We start from the raw sequence: 17,545 nt of genomic DNA on the forward strand, positions 1-17,545 counted from the left end.
GACATTATTTATAAAAGAAATGTTATGAAGACACTCTTAGAGATTTTTGCGAGTTTATAGGCTTTTTATCATTTCACATTTTAATTTTAATTTTTATACCATTATTATAAAATATTATAAAAAAAACATAAAGCGATAATAAATTCATGGAGAATCTTGCTTTTTAGAGAGCATACTTAACATTTCTCTTGGTAAGAGGACTCTTTAAAAATGAGACTTTTCATAAATTATCTAACACTTTATGATTTAACGTTAATTCTCGTACTAATATTATAAAATATTATGTAAAAAAAATTAGGCCGCAGAGAGTTGAGTCCCACACTTTGAATAGAGCCTTATTGACATTTCTCTATTTAGAAATACCAAATTGTAAGTAGTAGATTATACTAATAGTTGTGTGTTTGGCACTCTGGTTGTCCCATTTTATTTTTTCGTTTGAAGAAAAATTGGGATGTACGTCTCTTCTCCTGCAGCTGCCCGGATGCGCCATGTTTCTCCAAATTTCCTGTAAATTTTTTTCCACGGTAATTACATCTGCTACTGCTGAATTGCTCATGTACTTCTTCATCTCTTTCTCTTCCTTTCAATTTTGTTTGTTTTTTTGTTTGTTTTTACTGCAAGAAATTGGTTTTTGGTTTTGGTATTGGGTGGAGCATGGATGGTGGTGTTCTTCATGTATGACATAATTTCCTATCTATTTTATATTTATTTATTTGATGATTTTGCAGATCATTGAGTTAATTTCTGTGTATTTGACTTACTGGGTATTTTTCTTAATTAATTTTGGTGTAGATCTTGTATTTTTGTTATGGATTTACATGTATATGTAGTTGTTTGTTTTCTTGTTTATTCTGCTGTTGAAGTTTTAATGCTTTTTGTACTACTGTTTTGAAGCAAGGAGAATAATAAATCTGAATCAGGTAACATATTTGGATGTTGAAATTATTTTAATGATAAAGTGATTTCAATTTCAAACAAGCAAGGATGGAGAGTTTAATTGCAAGCCGAAACCACATGTATCTGCGATTCTGTTCGGTTCTTAAGCAATAGTGAGTAGCAACTAGAGCCAGGAATCCAATATAAAGAATTCAACTCAATCGGAATAGTCTGGAAAGTTTGAATGAAACGTACTAAAAGAAATATATTGCATCTAGAATCGATACTCGGTAACACGAGAAATTGGAGAAATATCAACTGTTAATCAGATACCAGATAAGTACCAGTTAAGAGTTATTAGAATTAAATTGAAGTCAATGTTTAGTTGTTTGTTAAATTGAAAGTACAGATAAACTGAGTATGGGGATTTTGTTCCGGGAGTGAAAGCGAGTTGGTAATGAGAAGATGCTATGATTTTGTAGAAATTCTGCGGTTGCCAAGGAACTCTAGAAAAACCTTGATATGCTACTTGTTTAGTATAAGATTATTGACATTGATTTGTTTTTCCTTTCTTCTTTTTTGAAGGTTGGCTGTCTTTGCTTAGGCAAATAAAAACAAACTCGGTTGCAATTGTCAGGACTTGGAAGTGCGTTGTTCTTGTCAAACTCTGTTGCAACATGGCGAAAAATTTAACAACAGTTAACTCATCTGTGCTCTATAAGTATTGGGTTATAAATGTCAAATTTATGTTATTGAGTTGTGCGGTCTCCTGTTGCTGTTGCACCTTTGGATCGTGGGTTCATGGTTATGAGTTGTGAGTTTATATCATGTATTTAGTTTTTTAATTCATTTGTACTGGCATTTTATATTGGATGTTTCCATATTTTTTGTACTTGGTTTCCAGGAGAATTTATTGTTCAAATTCTTTCCAAGTTCAATGCATTATTCAATCTCAAGTTTCTCCAAAATTTTCATTCGTTTGGTTTAATACGTGGAAAGCTAGATATTATTTGTCAGACTGCACTTGATTTAGATCAGACTCTCTTGCTTCTACTTATTTTTCTGTCATATATTATCAGAATGTGTCATGCTGGACTTTCTGAAAACTGTCTCTTCCTCTTGAATTGACTTTGGCCACAACCTAGAATATTTTCCTTTTGTTTCTTGTTTTTTCGGAACTAAATTCGTGCAGTGGAATTGCATCACATTGTTTAACTTTTCAGCAGATATCATTCCATCAATTTGGTTTATTCATTAATTCAGTTGTGTTTTCTGTTTTCCTCTTACTTCAGGGTTAATGAAGCTAAATGATTTTACAGAAGGGAGCACAACAAGCTCCAACGATCTCTGCACGCCAATATTAACTATTCTTATAAAGGGGTTCTATCCAAGAAACGTAGTCAGATATTTTTGGAAGTGATATTTTATTAATTCAGGTGTTGGGTCTGAGCTTGTGTAAGATGGACAGGTCAGACACATCAGGGTTTCTTAGCGGTGGAGGTTGCACGTTAGCTTCTGCTTCATTTACTTCCGATGTGTCGACTTTCTAATTGCTTGTGGTAAAGAGTGATCTGTGACTTGTGTCTTAAAGCACAATTATTAGAAAATGGATTTGAACAAGAAGAGTTTGCTATTTTCCCATGATGGGCAGTTCACGAAAAATGACCACTTTGGTGATACTGCTCTATGCTTGAATAGCCCTGGCTCAGGTGGAAGCAACGCAGCCAGGTCTAGGTGTACTCAAAGCAATTTTAGGGTTAACTGTTCTAGTGCTCCTGATGACAGCTGCAAATTGGTACTTGGATTGGGCCCAACACCGAGCACGTACTGCAATGATTATTACAATTTTGGACCCACAAAGAATAGAGGATTAACTACTGCATTGTCTCAGGGATTTGCATCTGAGGGTGATTCAATACTTCAACTTGGTCTTTCTGGTGGGACTTTTGAAGCTTCAACTGTGCTTGATTATTCAATTTCGAGAGAGACTGATGTAAATATTAATTATGGCCAGAACCAAGTATCTTCTGGAGATAATCAAGTCTCGATTCCACCTGTTGACGAGGGTTCTACTTCAGCCAGGAAATCAGGTGGTTATATGCCATCACTTCTTTTTGCTCCGAGGAGAGACTCTGTCAATCTTTCTCTGTATGGTAAAGAAATTTTAGACCTCAGGGTCAAATGCCAGCTATCTCATCCAAGGTGTGAACCTTCTGCTACAACAGATTACTCAACAGAATCAATCTCTGAGCAGACAGCTACAGGGGAATCTTCAGACCACCGAACTGGCAATCTAAAAAAATGCAAATTTTTGGGCTGTAGAAAAGGAGCACGAGGGGCATCAGGTCTTTGTATTGGTCATGGGGGCGGACAGAGATGCCAAAAACCTGGGTGCAACAAGGGTGCTGAGAGCCGAACGGCGTACTGCAAGGCCCATGGTGGAGGGAAGAGGTGTCAACACTTAGGGTGCACTAAAAGTGCTGAGGGGAAAACAGATTATTGCATAGCTCATGGTGGTGGCAAAAGATGTGGCTATCCAGGTGGATGTACAAAGGCTGCACGAGGAAAATCAGGGCTTTGTATTAGACATGGCGGAGGGAAAAGGTGTAAGGTGGATGGCTGCACTCGTAGTGCTGAAGGACAGGCTGGTTTGTGCATCTCGCATGGAGGTGGTCGCCGTTGCCAGTATGAGGCATGTACAAAGGGAGCACAAGGGAGCACCATGTATTGCAAGGCACATGGTGGTGGAAGGCGTTGCATATTTCAAGGGTGCACCAAGGGTGCCGAAGGAAGCACACCACTGTGCAAGGGACATGGTGGGGGGAAGCGCTGCCTCTTTGATGGTGGTGGGATTTGTCCTAAGAGTGTACATGGAGGCACTAATTTCTGTGTTGCTCATGGTGGTGGAAAGAGGTGTTCTGTGCCAGGCTGCACAAAAAGTGCCCGTGGCCGCACTGATTGTTGTGTTAGGCATGGTGGAGGTAAGCGTTGTAAGTTTGATAATTGTGGAAAAAGTGCCCAAGGGAGCACAGACTTCTGCAAGGCCCATGGTGGGGGAAAGCGGTGCACTTGGGGAGAGGGTAAATGTGAAAAATTCGCCAGGGGCAAGAGTGGTTTATGTGCCGCTCATAGCAGTATGGTTCAGGACCGGGGGATAAATAAGGGAGGTCTCATTGGACCAGGACTCTTCCATGGGCTTGTATCTGTGTCTTCAACTGCAGGGAGCAGCTTTGACAACAATCATTCATCTTCAGGCATCAGTGCCATTTCTGACAGCATGGATTCGCTGGAAAAGCCCGCAAAAACACATCTCATACCCTCGCAGGTATTGGTTCCTCTGTCGATGAAGTCTTCATCATCCTATTCACATTTCTTGAGTTCTAAGAAGCCTGAGGAGGGGAGAGATGGGTATGACATTGGTGTTGGCAGTTGTAGCGGGATAAAGAGCTTGGACTTCAAAATCCCAGAAGGGAGGGTCCATGGAGGACCGCTCATGTCACTATTTGGTGGTGATCTGAAAAATGCTATCGATGGCATGTGAGTGGTAATTTTGTATCTTAATTTCTAGATTTATTGGGTTTGGGATATTTTTTGGTGGAATTGTGCATAATTTTGCCGCCTGTTCAAAGACTCGTATATAGTTTGTGTGTTTTACTGTAATGCTATGGATATTTGATCTTGTTTGTGGTTATTCTGATGAGTGTTTAGATCAGCGTGGTGCATGTTTTAGATCTGTAGGTTTAAAACTCAGCTCAGTTTCTTTTCTTTCTTTATCCTAGCTGACATGCAATATCTGAGAGTCTCGTTTTGTGTCTAAGATTGAATTGGATTGGATTGGACGAAAGAAGTAGATGCAATGTGAGGTCGAAGGAAAGAAGTAGAAGCAACTTCTAATTTTTTTTATGGATTAGTCACAAATGAAGCTTATCCGTTCCAATTTTTTGCCAGTTTTGTAGATATTGAAAGGGATGAGAGTTTTCTTTTATGACTACGTCATCTTTTACCTTCAACTTCACAAAGTTAAAAGTTGACATTCATTTTTTCATCCAACATACATATAAATCTTGTGAGTTTTCTAATCCAATCTAATCCATTTCTAGACGACAAACGAGAAAGAATGCTTGACACGTAACACAGTCATCAGTGGCAGAAAGGAAGCACAGATTTGATCTTTAGCTTCTTAACAAGAAACTGAGAAACATATCAATTCGATAAATACCGATAGTCGATTTGTTGCCCATGTCTTAAACTGCAATGAAAGCAATTTTATCTCATGCGGCGCGCATAGCCGCACTCATTCAAGTGTCATTCTACTCCTGATATTATTGGGGAAAATACAAAACAAAATCTACGCTTCGATCGACAGGTTCAAATTTATACTATCCAATCATTGAAGAAAGTTAATGTTTCATCATAAAATCAATTGACAATATAAGAAGTTAGCCCAATTATTTATAAGCACATGTAAGATCCCTCGTTTATCCGATGTAGAATTCGTACTCTTAACAATCACTACAACCATGTGGTCCGAATCGGATCCACAGTTGGATTGGTCTCAAACCCATAAATATGACCCGGATCTGGTCTGAGTCGGAAAATTTATTGGTCTTAAGTGGGTGCGATGTGGGGTTTCACACCGGCAAAAATAATTTGATATCGGAAGATGCCACAGTCCATATGGATGGGAAGAAGCTCGCCGGCCTTAGAATCCAGATAGCATAATTGACTATTACCTTCGGAGGAGCTCCGGCATTTAAAGCCGGGATTATCCTTGCGGTGGCAGATGCATTTTGATGAAAACAAATTACTCAGTTTGACGGCATGGAACATATATATAAGGACCCTTTATCATTCGATGGTCTCGCCAGATCATCCATGCCGTCTTTCTTCCCCACTGCCCTAGGTTTTCCATTTCTAAAGTTTCACGCCGCTTTTATTTTTTCTTGTCAAGCAAGTTTCACGCTTCGCAAACTTTGCTCGTTAGTTTAGGGTTTTAGTCTTATCTCAAGTTTCAGGTGGCGGATTCTTAGGCAAACTATGGTATTGATCTTGTTGGAGTCATTGGTGAGATTCTTGTCCACTTTGTGCAGTATTGCGGCCTTTGCTTATAATCGGGCTTCCAAATTTTCGTTTGTGAGTTGTATTAATTGATTTTTATTTTTAATAATTTTCTACAAACGCACTTACCTTCATGTCTTATCTATTTTTTTTTTTTTTTTGTCAAAGAATGTCCTCTCTAATTTATTGTATCTTTATTTTTTTTCCTCTTCTTCAATATATTCATAATAATGTTCTTTTCCACGATAACAATGTTGGATTTGATGTGACATTATTTTAATTAAAAAAACCTTTGCTCGTTAATTAGTTTTTTATTTAGCTTATTTTTAAGTATTATTCTTTACTAAATCTCACTTTACCTTCTATACTTTATTTTATCTCACTTTACTTTTTGTATTTTTCTTTTTTATTCACTTTATATCCTATTCCGTCAACTAAGTTAAGAGAAGTGTTAATTTCAGTGATGTAATAGAGGCTATTTGCTTTTTTCACCTCGTTTTTACATTTGGGGCATCTAAATCGCAAAAATCACCCTAATACAAAAATCAAAATACCAAAACCCCCGCCAAGATTACCTAAATTCTCTCATTGACAACCCTAAATGGCTCAACTTCCCCAGGTTTCATTACAATTTGGCCAGAAACGACCAAGGAATTACAGGAAGGATTTCAGCCATGATGTTAGCAGCTAAATTCAAGAAGAAAAAGGACCTCTTTTGATATTAGGGGACACTCTCTGCCGAGATTCAAGGTTTAATCCAATGTAGAGTGCTGCTGATCTCCTTGTATATGAATCATGATATGAGGAGTAGCAGTAGCATGAGGTAATTGATGGATGGCATTTTTAACATCAATGCTGAGGGAGAAAGTAAATACATTTTCATCTAGAACTTCTCTTGAAACCATCCATCCCTTTTAGTGTACAACCTTTGTAAACTTAAAAAGAATTGGCTGTAAGAAGTTCGACCTTGCCAGACAAGGTGAAATATTGCCTGAATCTCTTTGTTTATCCTTTAATTTAGTAGATCTGTCATCTAAATGTACTTTTTAGAATGTATTCAAGTTATTTCCAGTTATTTTCTACTTAAGAGTCTCATTTGCATCCATATCTGGTTACCTTAATAAACTTGTTTTCATTAAGAACAACCTGGAATCAAGCAAATGGTTTAAAGGGCTCTAGACTCCCTTCATTCGAAAATACAAGATCATGAACTAAAAGTCCTTGTTTACAAGGCAAGAAAAAGAACTTAATGCAAACTTAACTCATCTGTGACAACCTTTGATGACAAGAAGTTTGAGTAACTTGGGGCGCAAGTAATCGACTTAAACTAAATATGTTCTACATCTGTTATAATGAGATAACATTGTCACGCCTAGCACTTTGTTAGTTTTGATTGCAAGTCTCAAGGCCTACACCTAAGACCCTACAAAGGCACCTTTCAAACTAACTATGAACTCCTCTTGCAGCACACCAAGCAGCAAGAGCCCAACCAACAAACACAGCAAGTGCCATTTACCCTAGAGGAGCTGTGCAAAGGGCCGACACCATCTTTGCCACGAACAAATTGTTTTAAGGATTTGGACGGTAGGAGGCAAAATGATACACGAGTTGTGTTTTAGTGACAGTTTAAGTTTCAAGGGCTAATTTGTTTTAGAGGATGTTAATAAGCCTAAGTTAAAATGAAGGTAAAATTTTTAATGTTTGCCCAACCATCCATGCTATTTTTTGACCTAATAGTGTGAATGTTTGTGAAAAAGAAAATTGCATATGATGTGGGTGTCGAAATAGTAGCACCATTTATTTTATTTTTTTCCTCAATCCTCATTTTGAAATTGGACCGCTATCTTGCATGAAGATTCATGTTGAAAAGAAAAAAAAGCATTAAAAATTGGAGTAGGTCTAATTTTCTCAACTGCTCAAACTTAAAAAACAATACAATGTGGTATCCCACAAAATTTATAGATGATGTGAATTCAGTGTTCATTTGGTCACTGTTTCTTGTAAACACCAAATCATCAACATAGATAGACACAATGAGAATGCTCAAGTCACTTCATGTCTTTGTGTAAAGTGCAGTTGCTGAAATCGCACATCGGCTAGAGAAAGAAAGAAAGAAGAGTTTAAATATCCTTAACCCATTCTAACTAATACAAAGACCTTTTGTGATAAAACCCCACACCTAACGGATTGTGCACTTGGTAATTACCAAGTTGGGGACAATATCGGTGTTGTTGGAAGTGGTCCTTTGACCCGTCTCTCTGATAATTCTACATGGTATTAGAGCTAAAGAGAAGGCCCATACGTATTGTCACGTGATGGGTGTGTCCCCTTGGCTTCGGGCAATGATGGTGGGTCCCTTGGCCTCACGTGTAGGGTGAGTCCTCTTGGCTCCACATGATTGCCGATGTGTGGATCTCCCACATGCGACCCACTAATTGGGTCCCACGTGAAGGGACATGTTGAAATCCCACATCTTCTAGAGAAAGAAAGAAATAAGAGTTACAATATCATAACCCCACTTCAACTAATACCAAGGCCTTTTGTGATAAAACCCCACACTTGACGGATTGTGCACTTGATAATTACCAAATTATGAACAATATAAGTGTTATTGGAAGTGAGCCTTTGGCCCGTCTTTTTGATAATTATACAGTAGCTTCACTTGATCTTTTCTTGAAACCTCTTGTTAAAATAGGAATCAATCTCATTGTACCCGGCCCCTAGTGCTTGTTTTAGCCCACACAATGTCTTCTTTAACTTAAAGACCTTGTCTTCCTCATCTACAGCAACAAAGCCTTGTGGTTGATCAACATGTACTTCTTCTAATACACCACTTTGGAATGTTGACTTTACATCCAATTGATAAAGTTTTTAGATCTTTGTTTCCACCAATGCAATCAAGTCCTCATAATGTCCAACCTTGCCGCAGGGGGAAAGGTTTCATTGAAATCCACTTCAAGCTGCAGCGAGTAATCTTTAGCAACCAGCTAGGCCTTGATTTTCTATATTGATCCATCCAAGTTGAGTTTGGTCTTATAAACCCATTTCACACTAATTACAGGCTTTTCTTAGTCCGTAAACCTGCTCCCGAGTAGAATTCTTCTATGGCATGGCACTTTCATCCTTCATTATTGCCTTCAACCGTGCTTGATCCTTTTCAGCCTCCTCAAAGCTCTAATGCTCAACTATACGGTAATTACAAGATGCATATGTTACCGAGCCTTCTCATTTTCATTGGAGTTGTTTATGGTGATAATTCCAGATATTCTACATTACTGAACTGGTGTCGTAGTTTCAGTTCTCACTTGTGTCTCATTTTTAGCTTCTTCAAGTGAAAAGCTTGTCCCTTTTCACAATTTCCATGCTCCACTAGTATAGACTTGATGCTAGTTTCTTCTAGCTTATGTGTAAGCTGAGTTAGAACTGAATGTAGCAAATAAACTCAAAAACTCTTAGATGTTGGCAATATTTTAAAATTCGCTAGGCGGTAGTCAGGAGATGAGAATAAAATTAGCTGGGGTAAAACTTTAAGCTAATGTTAATTTTTCAAGCTTACATAAAGTGAGTCATATGAGAAATCTCTGAAGTAGGCCGTTCACTTTACCAATTTTCATTCTTCTATGTCTCACACAAAATGATGGAAACACCGACCATGAACTCAACCGAAATGATAACACAAAATACCAACATCAACACAGTACCGATGGTGTATTTGTTGGCCATGTCTTAAACTGCAATGAACGCAGTTTTATTTTAAGCTTAAGAAGACAGAACGACATAGACTAGAAAACAAACAACGCCACATTACAGCCCTTTCAACACAGCAGTCATTTCAATATGCTGATCGAGCCTAGTGAGGAAACACGTTATAGATTATCAGCTTTTACAGTATCCTCAGAACCAGATTCAGCCTCTAAAACCTCTGCAGTGACCTTCGGCACCTCCTTTAGTAGACCAATCTGAACAGAGGGTTGCTTTAGCATCTCTCTCTTCTCCATAAATTCCCACAGCGTTGAACAAAAAGCTGGTTAAGGTCCTCTGTCATTCAATGTGACAAAGTAGCATAACACAAATGTAGGTTGACAGATGCTCAAGCACTTGTGTGTGTTTGTGTTCGTGTGTGCATGTAGTAAAAGTGATGCATGAAGAACCAAAACCTGATATTTCCACGTAAATATTATCAAAATACTGGAAAATTTGGCATCTCGTTCAACCACTGCTCTTGACTAGATGCCATTCATGGTCAAAAATTGGGACAGGACAATGTAATTGTAAACTACAATAAAAAACGACTTTCAACAAACAATTTCTGTTGTACTTTGTTAAAACGTTGGACTGGAAGCGGTGCTTGCAAACATGCCCTTTGAGTGGAGGGAAAAATTGGCCATGAAAATAAAATACAAAAACTGCAAACCAATGGGAGGACTTTCACCTATAATAAAACAAGCTCAGATTAAAGCATTCAAAGCTATGAAAGTTTAACTAGGGAATAGTTGCATATAGACCATGGAAGGATATTCTCTTCTTCGTCCCTTCTCATTTGCTCGATCAATGCAGTTCTGTAACCTGACCAACTCTCTCTCAATCCACTGATAACAATATGTCAATTTAGATCAGAAAAATAACAAGCAAGCAATTTGCCGCCATGGCATTTCACTAGTACCATTCAGAGAAACGATCTATCTGATAAAAGTTTTCACATTTTGTTATAGAGTGGGGGCATAGAGGAAATAGGCAACATATATGCGAAATTAATGCCATAAAGTAGTAATACTTACATGCTTAGTTATATCCTCATGCAGAAGTCTTGCCTTCTGTTCAAGCTCGGCCTGTCAAACAATAAATTACGATTAGAGGTTGAAAAACCATTGTTCACAAAAGATATTTATGATGGAATAAACGAACTTTTCATGACATTCGATTTTCTAATAGTTGGCCATATGAATAAAGATCTTCATGGTGAACCGCACAAACCTTTTGCCAGAAACCGGAACGAAGATAATTAAACTGAAAAAGAAAAAAACTGTTCACCGTTATCGGAAAGATTCAAGAAGGAAATCTCAAACTTACAACTGTAGGCTTCCTTAGCAGGCCATTTGCCACATTTTCCCGCAACTCCTTAAATTCGTCCTGCAAGTAGGACATATTATTATCAAAGCAACAAACCGATCTGTGCATTTCCAGAATCATAAATAACAAGATATTTATAGCTTAAATGTTGGACAAGACAAAAAGTTTTATTTCTTAGTTCCCTGACCTACTGCATGAGAAAGTTTAGTTCAATTTATTATACTTCTAATGAGTCCATGTTAGAGAATAAGATGCAATACACATACAGATGTTTGCACAATAACTCACCATGTCAAAATGTTTTGTTTTATGTAGACTAAAAACAAGGCGATATTTGTAATAAGAATTAGAAGAAGTTCATATCAAGTACCAAATGTTCAAAAAATTTATACTTGAAATCTTACATCTCTATATAACTAAAACAGATTGATAAAAAATGGTCTGTGTATCAAAGTCGTACTGGGAAATTAAGTTAACCTTCTGAGGAAAGATGGAAGGTTGAGGGTTTGATTAATAGGAGTAGAGAGCTCTCCAATTACATAACCTTCTGAGCGAATTATGTTACATATAAAGAAAACTGAATAATTCTTATACCGGGCAATTACCTCAGTGAAGTCTGAATCTGCCAGCCTACAAATCGGGATATCTCTATTGGAAACTTGAGGAGAATTTCATCCGTCCATTTCATCAGCTGTTGAGTCTTTCTTTATACCTGCAACGATATAAAAGTTAAAAACTTGAATAAATCAAGGAATTTCCAATGGAGAAAATAAGAGCATTCCTGTCAAGATAGCACCACCATAACTTTTGAGGATCAATTTTACATTGTATGACGAGGAGGGGCATATCCAATCATTGAGACATCAACATGTTACATATTATATTGAATAAAAAAAAATCAGACTAGAAGGCTAACATTTTTCCAATCTGACATTATTAACACAATAATCTACCACATAATATATTGCCAACAACAATTACCTTCAACTTGTAAAAGTTGGTGAGAATTTGTCAGACGAAGCCTGGCATCATTTTTCACTCTCACAAAAGTTCCTAGTAGCTTGCTTTTAAAGTTTTCAGGCTGCTTCAAGAACTCCTCCACTAAACTCCTCCTTAAGTAGACAAGCTTGATATTCTCAGGAACTATAGATGCAAAAAAACTTTTCTGGACACTAGGACTCACTTCCTTTTCAATAGATGCTATACCTGAGCTCACTCTTTGTTTCTTGCTTGCCATCATTGTATCTTTCTTCTTGTCTTCCAGCTCACTGTCATCTTCATCCGATATAACCAAGTTCTCGGCCATATGTTCCTCCAAAAGACCATATATTTTTATCCTATCTACGGACTTCTTTCCGAAAATAGAATAAAGCTTCTCATCACATATGACCTTTTTCTTTTTTATTGGGTCAAAAAGGGTTCTCTCTTTGATATAATCATAGATGATTGAGTCCACATCATACTGCGATAACTTGTTGGTTGTATCTATACCAATAGATCGCAGGAACTCAATGAGAGGTTTGGATGCCCATCCGATAAACTCTTGTGCCTTCCCTTTTCCCATCGGTCTCAGAAATTCTTTGTCAGAAGTGTCACTATCAGATATCAGGTCAATAGCTTCTTCAACCTCGCCAGATTTTACAAAATCAAACCTGTATGTTTTATTTTCTTCCCTCTTTAACAGTACATCTGCAGAATAGACATCATCTGAAGTCAAGCCTTCTTTTTCCTTTATGATTTCCCAATATTCTTTAAATAGGCATTCAAGTGTATCTCGATCCTTGAAGTCTATTTTTTCCTGAAATTCAAAAATCATACAACCAAAAACAGAAGCATAGATAATTAACTATACGATAGATGAACATATAAGATAGAGACTGAAACTTAAATAAAGAAGATGAATTTATGTTTTCTGTAGTTTTTAGCTCAATGTCTGTCATCAATTTACACAGAACCTATATCAAGTTCAAGTACAACAAATAGCGAGGATCTCCTATTTGCATAAACTACAGAACAGTCAACAATCCTAATCTCAGAAGAAAAATTTCTAACGAAGTGAAAGAAAAGTTCAGATCTGGAGAAATTTATACCTTTGATGTGAAAATAGAAGTTCGGATATGGTGAAAATTGTACCTTGGTTTATAAAGAGGTAAAAAATCCAATGAGAATTGCAGACATGCCTGTAGTCCCCTCTCACTCTATGGGAACAACTCCGGTGAAAGAAAATATAAAGGGCTTTCAGATTCCACAAGAAAATGGCAGGATTTTGTAGTTCCAAGAAGGTTTACTTTCAGTATTGTAACGCATGCACATCACATTTATTGTCATTCCCACGCTGTATAATTCGAGTTCTGATTAATAGATACAAGCCAAAATGTGATTAACTCTATACTGCTTTCCCTTTTCCTTTTCCTTATTTGGATATTTACCAAGTATAAGCCAGGTATCCGTGCTTCAGATAAGAACAAAATCAATTACTACTCTGTTTCTTCCCTTTTTAGTTTAGCTGTTCTTATCTGAAACTACTAAGGATACACGATTTATACTTGGTAAATAATAAAACAAGAAAAAGGAAAAGTGAAAGCTATTAATCAGAACTCGAATTATATGGCATGAAGTCAGGCAATATACATGATGTGCATGCTTTACAAGTTACAATACTGGAAGTAAACCTTCGCAAAACATCAAGTCTCTATCATTTTCTTGTGCAATCTGAAAGCATTGTATATTTTCTCTCTTCAGATGTGTTCCCAGAGAGTGAAAGGAGAGTATTGGCTTGTCTACACTTTCAAGAAAGCATCTATCTTGGTGGTAAATGACAATAATGTAATTTCTAAAATGATATAACCTTCTACTCAAGTCTTGACATAACCCAAACAAAGATGCAACATTATAGAACTACTTACTAGAATTTCCTACAAATAAAATAATTAATAGCGGACGGAAATGTAATAGAACAAGTAAAAGAGATTTGTGAACTAGTTTACAAAGTAAGATTAATTAACTTACACCATTGGAACCATATTCTGAGTTTTGCTCTGCCAGTAGAATAAGCTCCAAACATTCCTTGCAAAACCCTTTCTTTCCTCTAACGTGTGTAAACTTAGAACTGCTTATGCAATGTCGACATACTGAATTCGGACAACAAAAGCAGTAAAACTTTGGGGTACATCGGCATAATGCACAAGAATGCTTCCCTAAAACATAAAATGCATCGTCTTTCAAACTTCCAAGACATAAATTCTCCAAAGTAGTACTGCAAAATATAAAGATACAAATCATTCTATGGAAGTGCTTAATCAATCATGTGCATTTCTGTGACGGGAAATTTTCAAACATGAAAAAATGTGTTTATACCTTTCTAAATGCTAAGAACTCTTTCAAAGATATAGTACCATGTCAACCAACCATGACCATAAATACTATGGATATGTACACTTATGAAGTAGATGAACAGCATTCATATTAAAAGACGCTAGAAGAATCTCTTGGATACAGTAGCCTTCATATAGGGGACTTCGGAAGACAAGCTCTAATGAGTCCTCCAAATGGTGGCCGTTTGGCTTGTTAATTATGCTATTGCATTTTAATTAAAGGCCACACAAAGGGCCTCAGATTTCAACTCTGAACGCTAATTTGAAGTTGGGGTCAGTGAAATTTACTCTCCTTTGAGAAGCTTCTCTTCAATTCTACATATTTGGGTAGGAAATACAAAAGTTTGGTTGCTGAAGCCCTTTATGAGGTTCAACACTTAGATAGAAAAGCTTAATGGTTCTGCTTAATGAAGAGCGTCCTAAAGAATTAAGGGCACGATCGAATTCCTATTGTTCTATCTATTTATGTTACATTAAAATCTGTCTTTTACCCACAGCCCGCCCTGCACCCCAATACTGATAGAGACAAAGAAAGAGTGTCTTGAGAAATAGCATGATTTTTTATTGAAAGAAAAAGACCTTATGAGGGAAAGGGCCACATGAATTTTCTGAGTTAATTTGGAACTTTCAATTGTGTCATACTCCAAGTGCAATTGATTTCAATTGAAACACTTATATATCATCATTGATAAATGTAAAGTTTCTTACTACAAATCCAGCGTTTTCCAGCCACAGTGAAGGATTTCTTTTTACCCACGCATTGAGCATGATATACTTTTAAGCAGCCCCTGAAATGAATCAGGTTGTTAATAATATAGAAGTAGAGAAATAAATATTGAATAAATGCTAGACGATCGAAAATCGCACACACATAAGCAAATGCTCTCTTCTTTCTGTATTTCGACATGTTGTCAAATAATCAGCAAGACGATCAATTAGGTTAAAGCATGTTTGAATATGAGTTTTTAATTCAAATTGTGACAACAATAACATGCTATGGCAATAGAGTATTTATCTCTACGTGATGATCGTTTGCCAAATATCTGGCACGAAATAATTAGAACCGCATATTTAGACTTTATTTCACCTATTGGTGATTCATATTTGACAGTTTGTGACCAGAAAGAGAACATTTCCATATAAAAATACATATTTCACCTACCGGTGATTCATACACGAACCTACAGTCCTCAAATATTTACCGTTTGTCACCCCTTCATGAGTCACGAGAAGTTCGCAGATTGTAGGCCTAAAACCCTAATTTTGTTACAACTTTTCTTTTATTTAATATATTATAATGGCTCATAATGCTGAAAATAAATGAAAAGAAATAATAAATGTATATAGCATTTTCTTGAGTCTGTACTCTGGTCTGGTTGGGACCCTGCCGATGAGCCAGTGAGCCGGGTTGAGCAAATCAAGCCAGACCTGTCAGGCATATGAAGAGGTTTGGGTTGTTTGGATGATCCTCTCTCAATATCTTCTTAAAAGGAAATGTTGTATGTTAAGTTGAAAGTTTAAATAAACAAAACAAGGAAAAAGAAATGTTGCGGGATGTGGATGGATGATTGACTATCTATGACTATGTTGCACTTTCTATTAAGGCAGATTACTTGATAGTGATACTATATTCTAAATTACTCTAATTCTCAATCCACGACACTTCGAACTTGGGTGGCCTAACGCACATCTACATGAGCGCACGTGCATGCGCGCGCAACACACAATAATACACACAGTATATAATGAAACTGCTTCAACTTTCAAACGAGGAAAATTCAAACTTGGGTTTGGTAGCATAAGCAAGAACGCGTGCACATACACATACATATACACACTGAAGCTCAATCAGTAAAAGTATAAAGGGAAAGGAGGGCGACGAACTGACGGGTAGTCGCATAACATGAGGTCTCCACCATCTTTGCAGACGAAGCACCAATCCTCTTCTGCATCTTCCTCCTGCTCCTCCTTGTTTATTTTTTTCTCTTCTTTTCTCTTCTGCCTCTTCATCCTTGCCCTTCTATCTCTCTAGATTCTCTAGTCTCTACACACAAAATCCCCCAAAAAAAACACCATCAAAACCAAATAAATAATAATTACTGCTTATAAAAGCTCAAATAAATCCAATTTTTCCTTTGCTTCAACGTTTGAAACCGAAAAGTTAAAAGACATATACATATACACACACATACATATATGTAGATATATAGACAGACAGACATATATACAGAAACGAAAAAGTGAGTAGTGAGAGAGGGAGGGATAGAGTAATTCTATACCATGCAATGAATCTATGTAGCAGAATCCCCTGTGAAGGAAGGAAGAAGGAAGTAAAGTAATCAACAATAACACAGAGCTTGGAGTTCTTTTGGAAAAGAAAGAATCTTATAAATTTTATTTTCTATTCTATTTTATACCTAATAAATCCCTTTCTTATAAAACAATTAATTAATAAATAAATTGGTGCACTTTTGCTATACCCGAAACGAAATTGGAACTCTCATTAGCATTTCTCTTGGATACGAGCAGACGTCTGCATGAATTCTTTGTAATTTTATATTTTAACACAATATTTTATAATATTAATTAAAAAATTAATATTAAACTGTGAGGTATTAGAAAGAGAAATATTGAAGATACTTTTTTCAAAATGAAAATTTTCAGAAACTCTCTAGCACTGCATATTTCTTATATAATATTTTACAAATATTAATATTAAAATTAACATTAAACTATAAGCAATTAGAATCTGATTTGACAATCTTCGTAGCATTCCTCTAATTTCAATTCAGATAATTTGTGATTTGAGATTCTTCGCTCTTCCCAACTTGCATGTCTTCTATTGAAATCCAATCTTATTCGGATTGCCTGTCTTGTCCAGTCCAATCGTACCCAATCAGTCCACCTCGATGCAGGTCTTCTTGATTTTCTCCGGGAATACTCTCGGATGTTCTACATTCTAGGTATTTAAACTGTTGGATATTTATTTAAAATCTAATTGTTCAAGCATTCGGAATTTTCCGAAGGACCTTAAAATTTTGGAGAGATCCTCTACTGCCACTACTTATGTGGAATATTTTTCATCAATACTTTTATTTTTTTTTTTTAAATAGACGATATTATTTACATTAAAAGGTAGAAAAGTAGATTAAGTCTTCTAATAAGTT

The 17,545-nt window shown here is 36.5% G+C and overlaps 2 protein-coding genes across 8 annotated transcripts; one reads left to right on the forward strand and one right to left on the reverse strand.

The window, feature by feature from the left end:
* The first annotated feature begins 367 nt into the window (after positions 1 to 367).
* LOC103945257 lies at positions 368 to 4,588 on the forward strand. Of its 7 annotated transcripts, none has more exons than XM_009355802.3 (3): positions 368 to 524; positions 1,462 to 1,690; positions 2,169 to 4,588. In XM_009355802.3, the coding sequence occupies exon 3, from the start codon at positions 2,483 to 2,485 to the stop codon at positions 4,415 to 4,417; it is 1,935 nt and encodes a 644-aa protein (XP_009354077.2). In that variant the 5' UTR covers positions 368 to 524; positions 1,462 to 1,690; positions 2,169 to 2,482; the 3' UTR covers positions 4,418 to 4,588. The 7 variants fall into 7 exon arrangements, with proteins under 7 accessions (XP_009354077.2, XP_009354078.2, XP_009354079.2 ...); XM_009355803.3 differs by having other exon boundaries at positions 1,462 to 1,574; XM_018646968.2 differs by having other exon boundaries at positions 377 to 556.
* A 4,877-nt stretch (positions 4,589 to 9,465) lies between these two features.
* On the reverse strand, positions 9,466 to 16,417 carry LOC103945337 (zinc finger CCCH domain-containing protein 44-like). Its single transcript, XM_048583258.1, has 8 exons — positions 16,267 to 16,417; positions 15,087 to 15,166; positions 14,014 to 14,201; positions 11,986 to 12,802; positions 11,610 to 11,716; positions 11,005 to 11,064; positions 10,713 to 10,763; positions 9,466 to 10,523 (listed from the first exon to the last, which is right to left on the reverse strand). Exons 1-5 carry the CDS (start codon positions 16,386 to 16,388, stop codon positions 11,676 to 11,678), a joined length of 1,248 nt encoding a protein of 415 aa, XP_048439215.1. The 5' UTR covers positions 16,389 to 16,417; the 3' UTR covers positions 9,466 to 10,523; positions 10,713 to 10,763; positions 11,005 to 11,064; positions 11,610 to 11,675.
* Positions 16,418 to 17,545: the final 1,128 nt, after the last annotated feature.

Source organism: the organism of the source record quoted next, unplaced genomic scaffold, assembly GCF_019419815.1.
Source record: "Pyrus x bretschneideri cultivar Hongxiangsu unplaced genomic scaffold, Pyrus_bretschneideri_v1 Contig2, whole genome shotgun sequence".
NCBI lineage: Eukaryota > Viridiplantae > Streptophyta > Magnoliopsida > Rosales > Rosaceae > Pyrus > Pyrus x bretschneideri.

Coding starts and splice junctions, on each gene's coding strand:
- LOC103945257 (XM_009355802.3), top strand. CDS start 2,483: ATGGATTTGAACAAGAAGAGTTTGCTATTTTCCCATGATGGGCAGTTC.
- LOC103945337 (XM_048583258.1), bottom strand. CDS start 16,388: ATGAAGAGGCAGAAGAGAAAAGAAGAGAAAAAAATAAACAAGGAGGAG. Junction 15,167..16,266: donor CTCATGTTATGCGACTACCC/GTCAGTTCGTCG, acceptor GATTCATTTCAG/GGGCTGCTTAAAAGTATATC. Junction 14,202..15,086: donor TGGAAAACGCTGGATTTGTA/GTAAGAAACTTT, acceptor TTTATGTTTTAG/GGAAGCATTCTTGTGCATTA.